The sequence below is a fragment of the Carya illinoinensis genome, chromosome 8 (assembly GCF_018687715.1).
Source record: "Carya illinoinensis cultivar Pawnee chromosome 8, C.illinoinensisPawnee_v1, whole genome shotgun sequence".
Classification (NCBI taxonomy): Eukaryota; Viridiplantae; Streptophyta; class Magnoliopsida; order Fagales; family Juglandaceae; genus Carya; species Carya illinoinensis.
This window is the reverse complement of record NC_056759.1, coordinates 349691-363842: the sequence shown is the minus strand read 5'-3', so window position 1 is coordinate 363842 and position 14152 is coordinate 349691. Positions and strand designations below refer to the sequence as shown.

General features: G+C 33.5%; 1 protein-coding gene across 1 annotated transcript; it reads right to left on the bottom strand.

Annotated features, from left to right (window-relative positions):
- Positions 1-430: 430 nt before the first annotated feature.
- On the bottom strand, positions 431-1235 carry LOC122319399 (proteinase inhibitor PSI-1.2). Its single transcript, XM_043137455.1, has 2 exons — positions 1037-1235; positions 431-740 (listed from the first exon to the last, which is right to left on the bottom strand). The coding sequence occupies exons 1-2, from the start codon at positions 1083-1085 to the stop codon at positions 523-525; spliced, it is 267 nt and encodes an 88-aa protein (XP_042993389.1). The 5' UTR covers positions 1086-1235; the 3' UTR covers positions 431-522.
- Between the last annotated feature and the right edge of the window lie 12917 nt (positions 1236-14152).

Genomic DNA, 14152 nt, shown 5'->3' with positions numbered 1-14152 from the left:
TCATTAATATGATCCATTAATGATTATTCTTTTCAAACTTGCTTTAATATATTAATAGTACTCAATGAGCTAGCTCTATGTTAAATATTATAACTTAATTTAGTCACGTACGTTATTTGGATGACAAGATCAGATCGGAAGCCGGGCCTTATGATCTGTCGACTGATCTCCAAAACCTAGGCTATGCATGATCATCTCGAATATTAATTCTACGTCATTCATTACGTAATTATAAAGCGTCTCTGGCCTTTGGTTAATATTTGAAGAGCTTAATATGTAGCTAGCTTACTAATTAATTGTGCAGATACGCTCACAATTACAGTCCGGTCCATGATATATATCTTCATTGATGATCTTACTTGCTCGATCGCACACTGACTGACAGTATAATTAAAAAAATCATTGATCACCATATCCAGATTAATGTGAATAATTGTAAACGGATTATATATTAGTGACTATCACTGTGAACATATATAACCATATATAGAATCCTCCGCTCATTTGACACACCAAAATAATTCAATTTCCTTTACAATAGACCGAAGTCCCATCCGCGAGGTGAAGAGTGCAGTTCTTTGGAGCTAAGCAACAGTTGCAACTTGGATTAAGCTTAATCTTTTCACCTGAAGATGGACAAGTCATATACTCCACGTCTAAGCAATAAAGCGGGCACGCTTTCACGCTCATGATCATGAAATTCTTGATCTGTGGATTAATGGAACCCAGTAAAATTGCACCTGGTCATTAATCAAGAACGGTAAGCTAAACTAAAAAAACAACTTGCAAAAAGTTCAGATCAGGGAAAGATCGATCATGATATGCACTGGAAGGCATGGTTAAAAAGAGATATGATAATTTCAATCATCAATAACACTCTGAGCATCGTGCCGTACTGGCAGTGATACACAAACAGGGTGGAGATCGCATTCATTTGCACTTACATCTCAGCTATATATATAGCATCATGAAGCAAAACATTAAAAGGGAAAAAGGAAAAGCAAGAATGATATTGAAAAGAAGTACTGGAGCTTACCATACACAAGAAGAAGAACTGTTAGCCCAAAACTCATGTACTTAGCCATATATGCGTACTTTCCTGGCTATGGCCCGCCGCCTTTTTTGGGGGGGGGGAAGTGGGGGGCAGCGTTAACCTAATTGATATTTATTGGAAATGAAAAAAAAATAGTTAAATTTATAAGTTGATGACATTCAACTAAAATTTATTCCCACGCGTAATCAACAGGGGGCCCTTATTTTCTGGACTGCAGCAATAATTGACTTGGATTTTGCTCTAGTACCTCTTATCTCAATCACCCATTAATTTGCCGCTGCACTAGATCATGATGCGAGGATCGGCACGGCATATCTCTGCGCAGTGGGCTGTAAAAGGCCATGTCAATTGTGGTAGAGAAAATCTTCGAACCGGTTGATCCGTTCTTTCTCAAATAACAATCCTCTAATGTGTGTTTGACACGTAGGTCTTCAATTTGAAATTTCATATAACTCCATAACAGTTGATAAGGACAAAAAAATTCCCCTCCCTCTCTGCCCCCCTCTTCTCCCGTAACCCTTCCCCTTTCCCTTAATTCCCCTCTTCCAAACTACTCATTGCTTTGGATTTTTAGTTATGTATGTTTTGTTACTTTCATGAATGAACCAAACTTGAATCCTGCTTTCAGTTATATTGTTTTATTGGTTATGGTTTAACTCAAAAGGTTATCATGTTTTGTTACTTTGGATCACTGCTTTGACCCCGTCACCCAACATGTTCGAGTCTCTCATCATATTGAGTGTTGGGAACACGAGAATTTTACTAGTCTTTTCATATTCTCCCTTTCCTTCTCCACTCACTCATCCATATTCACTAATTCCTATACTGCTCTACTTCCTTACTCTCTTGCAGAGATTTTGAACTCCTCAGACAATTCTTCCATGGCTACTCTCGATCTAGTTAATGCGTCTGATGGTCCGCTTGCAACACTATCAATTTCTGAGCTTTCTCTACTCCTTGAACCTCATTGTTTCAGTCAGGTAAGTGTTCCACCTATCCATCATCGTGATTATCACTGTTTCTTTGTTCTTGCTACCCTTCATGAACTTCACAATTATTGTAAGGCTTGTACTGACCTCTTTAGCAGCAAACTATATATGATGAATCAGATGCTTTTGTCAAAACACATACTTAGAATATGGTGGACTTGTTTCCTAGTAAAATTGTAGTGGGATGCAAGTGGAATTATAAAATGAGACTCAAACTAATGGATCAATTGAATGCTACAAGGCTCGTTCTGTTGCGAAGCGTTTGCATTTTACCCATGAGTATGATATTGACTATGACGAGACTTTAGCTTGTGTTATGTTATGAAAAATTTTAAGTTTCCTGTTGAAAACAAGAACTCAAGATATCAGTTTGATATCAATCACAACCAGAAAACCAACAATATACGAAATAAACCAAATTACAAAATAGAACAAAAATAGAGCAAGAAATCAACAAAAATATAAAGCTGTTATAAAAGAAAGAAAGAAAGAAAGAACACAACCGATATGCATGGTTCGACCCTAACGGTCTATGCCCACGGCAAGAATAGCCTCAGAGCTTTATTGATGATCAATCATTCATAGAGAAGCCTTAGTACAACTTAAAGTTACAAAACCTTCTCTCTCACTCCATAAATCAAACAAATTTCTCTCTTCATAAGAAAACCCTATCAAACCCTAAGCAACCCCCTTCCCTTCTCTCACTCTCTCAAAGCCTCTAAAATACACAATGCAAAAAAAAATTAGATTAGGGTTACAAGCATCAGATAGCAATATATAAATAGGATGAAAGCAGATGCCAACACGTGTACTGATCCAGCAGCTCAACACTTGATTCCTCAGGTGCAGTCACGAGCTTCTCACATGACCAACAACTTAGCCTTATAAACTTCAATGGTTCAGATCTTGCCACTTGTCCATCATCCATTTATTCCCATAAGAAAACATATTAGTAAAGAAAACAGATAAATGTATTGCCGCACATTTTACATGTTATAAGACTTACTTTTTGTTAGATCTTTACTTATAGTTACTGTTGTCTGGTGTTGGAAACTCTTTCAAATTGATGTTAAAAATGCATTCCTCAATAGTGATCTTACTGCAAAATTTTAGATGAAGCCTCCGCCTAGTTATGAGCATCATCCACATAAAGTTTGTTGTTTTTACATAGCTCTTTATGGGCTTAAATAGCCTCATCAAGCTTGGTTCGACAAATTTCAGTCAATGGTTTCTCAACAGGGCTTTTTTTATAGCTCATATGATTTTGCCCTACTAGTGTAGGTACTATATTTCTTATTCTATGTGGATTATATGATTATTACGGATGATAATATTGCTAGTCTTCAAAATTTTCTTAGTCATAATTTTGAGATGAAGGATTTGGGACACCTTAACTACTTTTATTGGCCTTGAAGTTAATTTGAATCCGGATAGTTATTATCTCACTTAAGCCAAGTAACTTTCCAAAGCTAGTTTGACACATAACAAGATAGCCACTCCTCTACTTGAGTATGATACCAAACTTTTGGCCACTGACGCTTCCCATTTTTGGATGTAACACTTTATCGACAGTTAGTTGGTAATCTTATTTATCTCATTGTTTCCAGGCCTTGCATTTCATATGTTGTTCAAACTTCACCTGATCAGTTAATTCATGAACGCGCCTCAATCTACCCATTTTGTTGTTGCTCTTTGAGTTTTATGCTATATTAAGGGCACTTTGTTTAATAGTTTACACTTCTCCTTGCACTCATATCTTGAGCTACATGTATATTCTGATGCAGATTGGGCTATTAATCTTACTAATCGTCACTCCACCACCAGTTACTATTTCTTACTTGGCGCTGGCAATTGTTACCTGTTCTGGCATTGAGGTTGAGTATTGTGTTCTTGTTGATACGATATCTGAACTTTTGTAGTTACGCTGGCTTCTAACAAATATGGGTGTTCCTCAAGCAACCTGTTCTTGTATTTAATGTGACAATCGTAGTGCAATGCAGATTGTACACAATGATGTGTTCTATGAGCATATCAAATATATTGAGATTGATTGTCATTTCATTTGTCATTATTTTCAGCAAGGTGTCCTATAGTTACATTCAATCCCCTGTGAAGACAATCTTATTGATATTTTTATAAAATCACATTCACATGGTCGCCTTGGTGATATTGTTTCCAAATTCCAACTGGCTTTGCCACCAAGCATTTGAGGGTAGATGTTACTGTGTATATATATATATGTATGTGCACACGCATACATATCTTAGATTAGCATATTACCGAATATTCTTAGAATATTAGAATATTATGGTAATATTTTTAGTTTCATGTAATTAGTCTAGGTTAGAATATTTATTCCTTGTATTACCTTATTTACGTTTGCCATATTCAACTATAATAGGCCTCATTGTTTTACACACACAAAAATTATACAAGTTATTTTCCAAAACTCTCTATATTTCAAAAAATTTAATGATTATTGGATATGTTAGCATTTAAACATGAAGAGACGATAACAATCGATTTATTTACTACAATCCTCTCTCTATTTACCTACTCTGTAAAACACATCCAATGTTTTTTATTAGAGGTAAACTCTTAGGCATATGTCATTGTTAATAGACTGATCAGCTTAGATTCAATATTATTATTTTTTTTATTGAAAATATACTGTAATATAAATGAATATATAAGATTGGTTAAAGTGAATAAAAAAATAAATTTATATTTCATTAAGATATATGCTCGACTCTTTCTATGGTACCACAATTTGTGTTCAAGACAACGTGGATATGATCATGTGCTTTCGCATACAAATATTTTTGGGATACCTGTATGGTGGCTCATGAAATAGGAGAGAGATAAAATTCATAAAGAATTAAAAAATGAATAAATTCACTCAGCAGCCACTATTCGGTGCACACAATGCACACATGACGTGTAGACCAGACCGGGTTTACTAACACCACCAATGAACCGTCTCCCTCATTTTGAATCCCTAATTCGGGCATTAACCCCCCCTCATTTCCCCCCCTCCTCCCGAGCATAGAAAGGACTGAGGGTGCCGAGGACCCTCAGCCCTCACGGTTTCATCTCTCTCTCTCTCTCTCTCTCTCTCACATTTTCTGTTTCTCTCTCCTCGCCCTGTTGTTGTCGTCTTCTACTCTGTCTCTCTCTCTGTCTTGTCAAAACCCTAGCCTCCTGTCACTCCGATTGAAGTTTTGTTCCTCGTGGCGGTTGTCTTCAACGTTTTCCCTCCATCGTCAACTTCGATTTTTCTCCATCACACACTCTCTATTTCGATTTGGGTTGAGAAAACATTGTAGTTGAAATGGGTAAGTAAAATTATTTATTATTTATTTTGTATAGATAGCTTCCTTCTTGATCTGCATGATGAGTTGAAAATCCATTGTAATAACAGTATGATATATATTTGTGTACGTAGGGAGGAAACCCCACTTGATCCGGTCCAACGCTGCTCCAGGTTAATTTTTCCTAATTTATTTGCTTTACAATACTAACTGGTAATCTTAAAAAATGGTACAAAGGGAGCTAGGTAAAAATTATTGCATCTTGCTATGTAATTCCTACTTGTTTTTTACTTCTTTGTGTGCTGATTTTTACTCCTTGGTTTTATGAATTTTAGACTAATTTAGGGGTTGTTCAAATGATTTTGTCTTTGAGTTCAAATGATACACCTTAAATAGACGTCATGCTCGTTTGTAATACTCTTCATATGAAATGTATACACATCGTTGGGGCATCTTGTTTGGTTGAAGAGCATTTATATACCACTGACTGCTTATTATTTCCATATAATATATGCTTATTATACACACATCCTGCTTATACCACAATGAGGTTTTAAAAAAAGGCAAAGTGAGAAAGATATAAACTTGTAGAATTTTTATAGTTTATTGGCTTTGTTGAGTCATATGGAAGGGCATAATTTGGTCACTAAGTTGGCTTTAGATTTTTGTATATTTTCATGTGAGTGCTAAAAGAAAAATGCTATTTACATTTCCAATTATATGTACTTATATATATATACTCTTGCCTTGAGCTGCTAATCATGGTCTAGAGAAGTTTGAACCTTAAAACTAAAGACCGAACCTTAAAACTAAAGACCAAACCTATTACCACGTAATCCATTTCTCTATGGTTTATTGTGGAATTTTTACAATTTATTGGCTTTGTTGAGTCATATGGAAGGGCATATTTTGGTCACTAAGCTGGCCTTGGATTTTTGTATATTTTCATGTGAGTGCTAAAAGAAAAATTCTATTTACATCTCCAATTATATGTACTTATATATATATATATATATATATATGTTGAATCCAATGTTTCAAATTTTGTGTAATTATATATTTATACATGGATTTTGATGATAACAAATGAATTCAAAGAATAAAGAAATCTCAAACTCAAGTTGTCTATACAATGGAGTCAAGCACATCAAGGAAACAAGCATGAGCAAGAAGGAAACAAGTTCACATTAAAGTCATAGAGTAATGTTGTAAATCTCTTAAAAATTCGAAATTAGGATTGAGGCTCAAAATTAATATTTTATCATAAAGCATTAAAATACATTTTCCACATGTGCATGAATATTTTGAAAATTAAATTTGAAAATTAAATTTGAAAATTTTGAAAGATAATTGATTGTCATCTTTCACATATGCATACCTTGATTAAATGGTTGAACTTTGAAAATATTAAAGATGATTGATTGTCATCTTTCACATGTGCATGTTTTATTTGAATATTTTAAAAAATGATTGATACTTTTTTTGACTTATGCAAAAAATAGATGATTTTGTTTGAAATATTTAAAAAGTAAAGTGTGCTCCTTTTGTTATATGTAAAAAGTAAAAGATTAGGTTTGAATTTTTTGAAAAGTAAAGTGTGCTCCTTTTGTCATATGCCAAAAATAAAAGATTAGGTTTGAAATTTTTTGAAAAAGTGAATGATCTTGTCTTTGACATGTGAATTTTTTTTAATTTGAATATGAAGTCTCATATGTCTATAAATAGATCATGCCAATATGGAACTTATTTCCAAACTTTCAAAAAATGATCTTGTGAGAGATTTACCAAAAACATATTTTTTTAAAGATAAAATTTGTGATGCATGCCAATTTGGTCAACAAACAAAAATTTCTTTTAAAACTCCACTACTAGACCATTGCAACTGATACACATGGATCTTTTTGGACCAAATAGAGTTGCAAGTTTAGGAGGAAAATATTATGCATTTGTTATTGTTGATGATTTCTTTAGATATACTTGGGTCATCTTTCTTTCTCATAAAGATGAGGCACATAATACCTTTACCAAGTTATGCAAGAGAATTCAAAATGAAAAGGGCTATACTATTTCAAGTATCCGAAATGATAGGGGAAAATAGTTTATTAATAAAAATATTGAAACATTTTGTGATGAAAATGGTTTTGTGCATAATTTTTCTACTCCTCAAACTCCTTAACAAAATGGGGTAGTAGAGAAAAAATAGATCTCTTCAAGAGATGGCAAGAACAATGCTCAATGAGAATAACTTGCCTAGTTATTTTTGGGCCGAAGCGGTAAGTACTGCATGTTATGTTATAAATAGAGTTATGCTAAGGTCTAAATTAGATAAAACCCTCTATGAGTTTTGGAATGAGAAAAAGTCCAACATTGGTTACTTTCATGTATTTGGATGCAAATGTTTTATTTTGAATGACAGAGATAATTTAGGCAAGTTTGATGCAAAATCTGATGAAAGTATTTTTCTCGAGTATTCTACTAATAATAAAGCTTATAGAGTATTCAATAAAAAGACTTTGACTGTACAAGAATCTATGCATGTAGTATTTGATGAATCCAATTCTCCACTCTCCAAGAAATCTATTGATGAAGAAATAGGAGGTATAAATAATACAGATAGTCTCAATCTCAACAAAGAGAACGCAATAGAAGAAGTTCAACATGGAACCATCAGGAAAGATTATCAAAATTTAATACAAGATGCAACCAAACAGTAGAAATTTGTGAAAGATCATCTAGTGAAATAAATTTTGGGAGAACCTTTACGAGGTGTAAGTACTCGATCATCTCTTAGAAATATTTGCAATCATACTGCTTTTCTATCTCAGATTGAACTCAAAAATATTGATGACGCACTTTTTGATGAATCTTGGATTCTAACTATGCAATAAGAGTTGAATCAATTTGAAAGAAATGATATTTGAACACTTGTTCCTAGACCTAAAAATCATACTATTATTGGAACAAAATGGGTTTTTAGAAACAAGAAAGATGAGTCCGGAGTCATTATTAGAAATAAGGCTTGACTTGTAGCCCAAGGTTTTAATCAAGAAAAAGGAATCGATTATGATGAGACATATGCACCAGTCGCAATATTAGAAACTATTCGAATGCTACTTGCATATGTTTGTTATAAAGATTTTAAAATTTTTCAAATGGATGTTAAAAATGTTTTTTTAAATGGTTTTATAAATGAAGAGGCATACGTTGAGCAACCTCCAGGTTTTGAAAATCATGTTTTCAAACTCACAAAAGCACTATATGGACTTAAACAAGCTTATAAAGTTTGGTACGAGAGACTCAGTGGTTTCTTGATTGAAAAAGGTTTTTCAAGAGGAAAAATCGACACAACTCTTTTCATTAAAAATGAAAATGATGATATTCTTTTGATTCAGATTTATATTGATGATATAATATTCGGTACTACTAATGAAAATATGTGTCAAGTTTTTGCTAAAACTATGCAGGAAGAATTTGAGATGAGCATGATGGGAGAACTTACATTCTTTTTCGAATTGCAAATTAAGCAAGCAAAAAGTGGGACATTCATCAATCAATCAAAATATATTAAGGAATTACTGAAAAAGTTTGGGATGGAAAGTGCTAAGGAAATTGGAACACCAATGAGCCCATCAACTAAACTTGATAAAGATGAATCCGGTAAGCCAGTTGACTCAAAAATATATCGAGGTATGATTGGTAGCTTATTATATTTAACAACCAGTAGACCAGATATTATGTTTAGTGTGTGCTTATGTGCACGCTTTCAATCATCTCCAAAAGAATCACATTTAATTGCAGTTAAGCGCATTCTTAGATATCTTAGTGGTACAATTAATCTAGAGTTATGGTACCCTAAGCACACATCTTTCGATCTAATCAACTACACAGATGAAGATTATGCTGGCTGTAAAATAGATTGAAAAAGCACTAGTGGAGCATGCCATTTCTTAGGTCATGCACTAGTTTTCTGGTTTAGTAAAAAACAAAATTCTGTTGCACTATCTACTGCTGAGACAGAATATGTTGCTGCGGCTAGTTGTTGTGTTCAAGTTCTTTACATGAAGTAACAACTTGAAGATTTTAAACTCATGTATAATCACATTCCAATCAAATGTGATAATACAAGTGATATAAATCTTTCAAAGAACCCAATACAACATTCTAGAACTAAGCATATTGAAATAAGATATCATTTTCTTCGATATCATGTGCAGAAAGGCGATATAGTACTAGAGTTCACAAACACACACGACCAGTTAGCAGATATTTTCACAAAACTTTTACCAGAAGATAGATTATGTATGATCAGAAGAGAAATATGTATGATGTATGCTATGGATATCTCTTAAAAGATAGACCAAAGTCAATAAAAATAAAAATAGATTTTTTTAAATAATTTTACATAAACTTGAGATTCTTAGCCTCATGTTTGAGACGCTCATTCTCTTCATACAATATCATGTCATTCTTATCCATGGGAATTGGCAAGCGGAATGAATAATCTAATAAAGATTTCAACTGTTTATTCTTCTGCCGAATGATTCATTCCCTTGTGTGAGACTCTTGAATAATTCATTGAAGTACAACAATTTGTTCTTTGAGTTTTTCAACTTCATGATTTCTGGCTTGTAGCCGCTGGGAAAAAGCAACAATAGAGGAAGAGTAGCGAGTCCCAAGACTCACCAAGTCATAGATAGCATCAGAATCTGACTTATTAGCCAAATTATTATTTTCTTGCTGCAACATGGCACCAATGGCAGCTGCAGAAAGGACAGGAGGTTGAGGTGCAGAATGCCTCATGGATGGATCTAGAGAAATGTTAGAAGAATGAGTCATTAAGAAAAGAATAGAATGCTTAAAACGAGAATGTTGAAAGAATGCAGATGAGTTTTAGAGATGAGAAGAAAATTTGATGCGGATTGGATGAACTTTAAGACTGATTTTATAAATATAGCATAAAGAACCAGACGAGCTATCATCCAAGTCAAAGAGTAATGTGATTTTTTTTCCCGATCGGTGAAAATGACATTTTTTAGAAACTCGGAGCCTTCAATCTCGTTTGTCAACAACATCAGGCGATTTTTTCAAATCTCCAGCCACACTTGTCGGGTCACGGACGGATCTAATTTTTTTTTTCAACTATATACAGTGTCTACTAACTCACCGTTTTCTTCAGTCCATTTACTTGTTGCGGATCCTTTTTATGATGTCAAAAGGGGGAGAAGTGTTAGACTAGAACATTAACATTGTTTGAATTGCTAAATTTGTTATATTTGCTTGAAATTATATTTATGCTTTTGCTTGAATAACCAACACACATTCTCAGGGGGAGTTTAAGTATTAATACAGGTTTCAGGTTCTATCAAGTATTTGCCATTATAAAAAAGGGGGAGATTGTTGAACCCAAGATTTCAAGTTTTGTGTAATTATATATTTATATATGGATTTTGATGATAACAAATAAATTCAAAGAATAAAGAAGTCTCAAACTCAAGTTGTCTATACAATGGAGTTAAGCATATCAAGGAAACAAGCATGAACAAGAAGGGAATAAGTTCACATTAAAGTTATAGAGTAATGTTGTAAATCTCTTAAAAATTCGAAATTAAGATTAAGGTTCAAAATTAATATTTTATCATAAAGCATTAAAATACATTTTTCCTATGTACAGTAATATTTTGAAAATTAAATTTGAAAATTTTGAAAGATAATTGATTGTCATCTTTCACATGTGGATACCTTGATTAAATGGTTGAACTTTAAAAATATTAAAGATGATTGATTGTCATCTTTCACATGTGCATATTTTATTTGAATATTTTCAAAAGTGATTGATGCTTTTTTTGACTTATGCAAAAGGTAGATGATTTTGTTTGAAATATTTGAAAAGTAAAGTGTGCTCCTTTTGTCATATGCAAAAAGTAAAAAAATAGGTTTGAATTTTTTGAAAAGTAAAGTGTGCTCCTTTTGTCATATGCCAAAAGTAAAATATTAGATTTGAAATTTTTTGAAAAAGTGAATGATGTTGTCTTTGACATGTGAATCTTTTTTAATTTGAATATGAAGTCTCATATGTCTATAAATAGATCATTTGAGAGTTTCACATTTACAACATCCAGAGCATACAACATTCATTCAAAACTTTCATTCTCTTCTCTAAGCATTGAGCCTTAATCCTTGTTCATTTTGAGAGATATAGTTTGCGCTATATTGTTCTTATTTCACTCATTGAGGAGTTTCTGATAAGCTACCCACTATCAATTCTTGTATCAGTAAAAGGGTGTGTATAACCTTTGTGCGTGTAGAAAGTGTTCTATACAAGGAATAGTTGAATCACCACGATGTTGTTCAAAAGTGTAATAGGTTTCTATCTCCACCTGAAGGAGGTTGAATAGTGAATTTGGGGATTCTCAAGGGGTAGCTTGAGGCGAGGACGTAGGCAGTGGGGCCGAACCTCGTTAACATACTGAGTTTGCTTCTCTCTTACCCTTACTCTTTATATTTTTTACTGTTTCGTATTTTGTTTATATTTTATATTGTATATTTGATTTATAATTGTTATTTTTTTTAATACAACTCAATTCACTCCCCTCTTGTGTTAGTCATCTGGGCAACAATATACTCTTGCCTTGAGCTGCTAATCATGGTCTAGAGAAATTTGAACCTTAAAACTAAAGACCAAACCTATTACCACGTAATCCATTTCCCTATGGTTTCTTGTGGAATTTCTACAGTTTATTGACTTTTTTGAGTCATATGGAAGGGCAGATTTTGGTCACTAAGTTGGGTTGTTATTAACTCCACCATGTTAATAGGTTTTTTTGTTTTATGTCTTTGGATTTGTATTTGGTTTTTCAGAATCACGCATGGCACCATCCGAACCATCATATTTAGTGAATAATTTTGTGATGGAGTCACCAACTTGTTGGTGTGGTTTAAAACACCACTAAAAACATCCCACACCAAAAAAAATCCCGGAAGGAGGTTGTTTGCATGCCCAAATTATAATACGGTAATACCCAAAAAATATTATTTACATATCATTTTTTACCCTATTGGGTGTATTGAAATCATGTTAATTAGGAGTTCGCCACTGTGTGCAGGGAGATGCTTGGTGTGAATTTTTCGTTTGGTTGGATATACTAACTCTACTAGAGGAGAATTTTCGTGTCAGAGAGAATAAGGCTTCCTGTAGTTAGGAGGATGTACTATGATGTTAGGAAAAGGGAAGAAAAAGTCCAAGACGCTGTGAAGAATCTAAAAAAACAGAAACAAAAATTACTGATTATGTATTGGGTTTTGACACTTGTAGTTGTCTTTGCTTGGTTTGGATAAATACCATGTAAAGCGCACAACAAATTTTGGAGTTGTTTGGATTTTTTTTTGTTGTTGTTGTGACAGCTTGTTAACCCCATGTTGGTACTGAAAACAATGTAAATTTTCTGGTTTCAGGTTGTTAACCCATGTTGGTACTGAATCACTGAAAATTCTTGTTGGAAATAGCTTGTTAATGAGACGTTGGGGATGAAGAACATTGTAATTTCTTGTTGATGTCCACTATGTAATTATTAACAGTGGATGTACTTGTTGTAGTAGACTGAATATAATAGCCACATTGTAATTTCTTGTTGATGCCCACTGTGTAATTATTAACAGTGGATGTACTTGTTGTGGTAGAATGAATGTAATAGCCACATTGTAATTTCTTGTTGATGCCCATTGTGTAATTATTACACGAAAGATGTACTTGTAGTAGACTGACCATTCTAACAGGAAATACTCAGGTTACATTATGAATATGTGAATGTTACATCATTTCTGTGTTTCTCTTTATGCTGGTTTCAGAGTGTTTGTTTGTTTTTTTTTTCCTTACCTTAAATCACAATGCATGACATATAATTTCCATACAATTTTTACCCGAAACCATTCAGGGTGCACAGGCCACAAATATATGATCAATTATGGCAATATAATTAACATCCCTATCCAATACGAGCGAAAGACGTCATAAAAACTGCCATATACACATCCCAAGTTCAAGCATTAGTTTGCCTATACAAAATCCTTCCGCCCATGACAAACTAGAGGACATTCTAATGAGCACCATATAAAAGTAAAAGTGCAGGGGGCTCGAATGTGACTTCCAAACCATATACATCAATACACTTAGCTTTTTTACTTACATTTTTCCACCTCCATTGAAATACATATTTCCAACACAATCAATTACTGAGTATTGACATATCCATCAAAACCCGAAATTTAAGCCCAATCTTACAACTCAACCCCATCCCCTCCAAAACCAATATACCAAGTTCAAATAATAATTTACAAATTTCACAAAACAACCATAAAGTGTGGTTCCCTTGACATTCTCTAAGATGTTTCCCGAGGGGCTTGTTGTAGTTATGTTGTTTTGTATGATTTCCTCACTTTGGAAGGTATAAAGAGGAACAAGTTTAACTTCCACTTATAACTGCAAATGGGAAAAATAAAGAATGACATATGAGATTGCAATTAAAGAGACAACTGTACCGAAACTAACAAGGGACTGCCCAAACTGATTAAAAAAATGTTTCCAAACCCTATCATCTACAATGTTTCCCTAATAAAACCGACTAGATGACTCTAAATAGAAACTAGAAATTTGGAATTAAAAAATGGACTGCCCAACAGTCAAATAACCACCCCAAGTAGCAACAAATATATATATACTCAAATATTCTGGTGAGCTTTATGGTACACATATTTGTATACAATAACAATAAACAACCCCACTCCAACACTCAACTTATAAC

Bases quoted from the DNA above. Each gene is read 5' to 3' on its own strand.
- LOC122319399 (XM_043137455.1), bottom strand. From the start codon at position 1,085: ATGGCTAAGTACATGAGTTTTGGGCTAACAGTTCTTCTTCTTGTGTAT. The intron at 741-1,036 runs GTAAGCTCCAGT...ATTAATGACCAG, and splicing joins AGTTCTTCTTCTTGTGTATG to GTGCAATTTTACTGGGTTCC.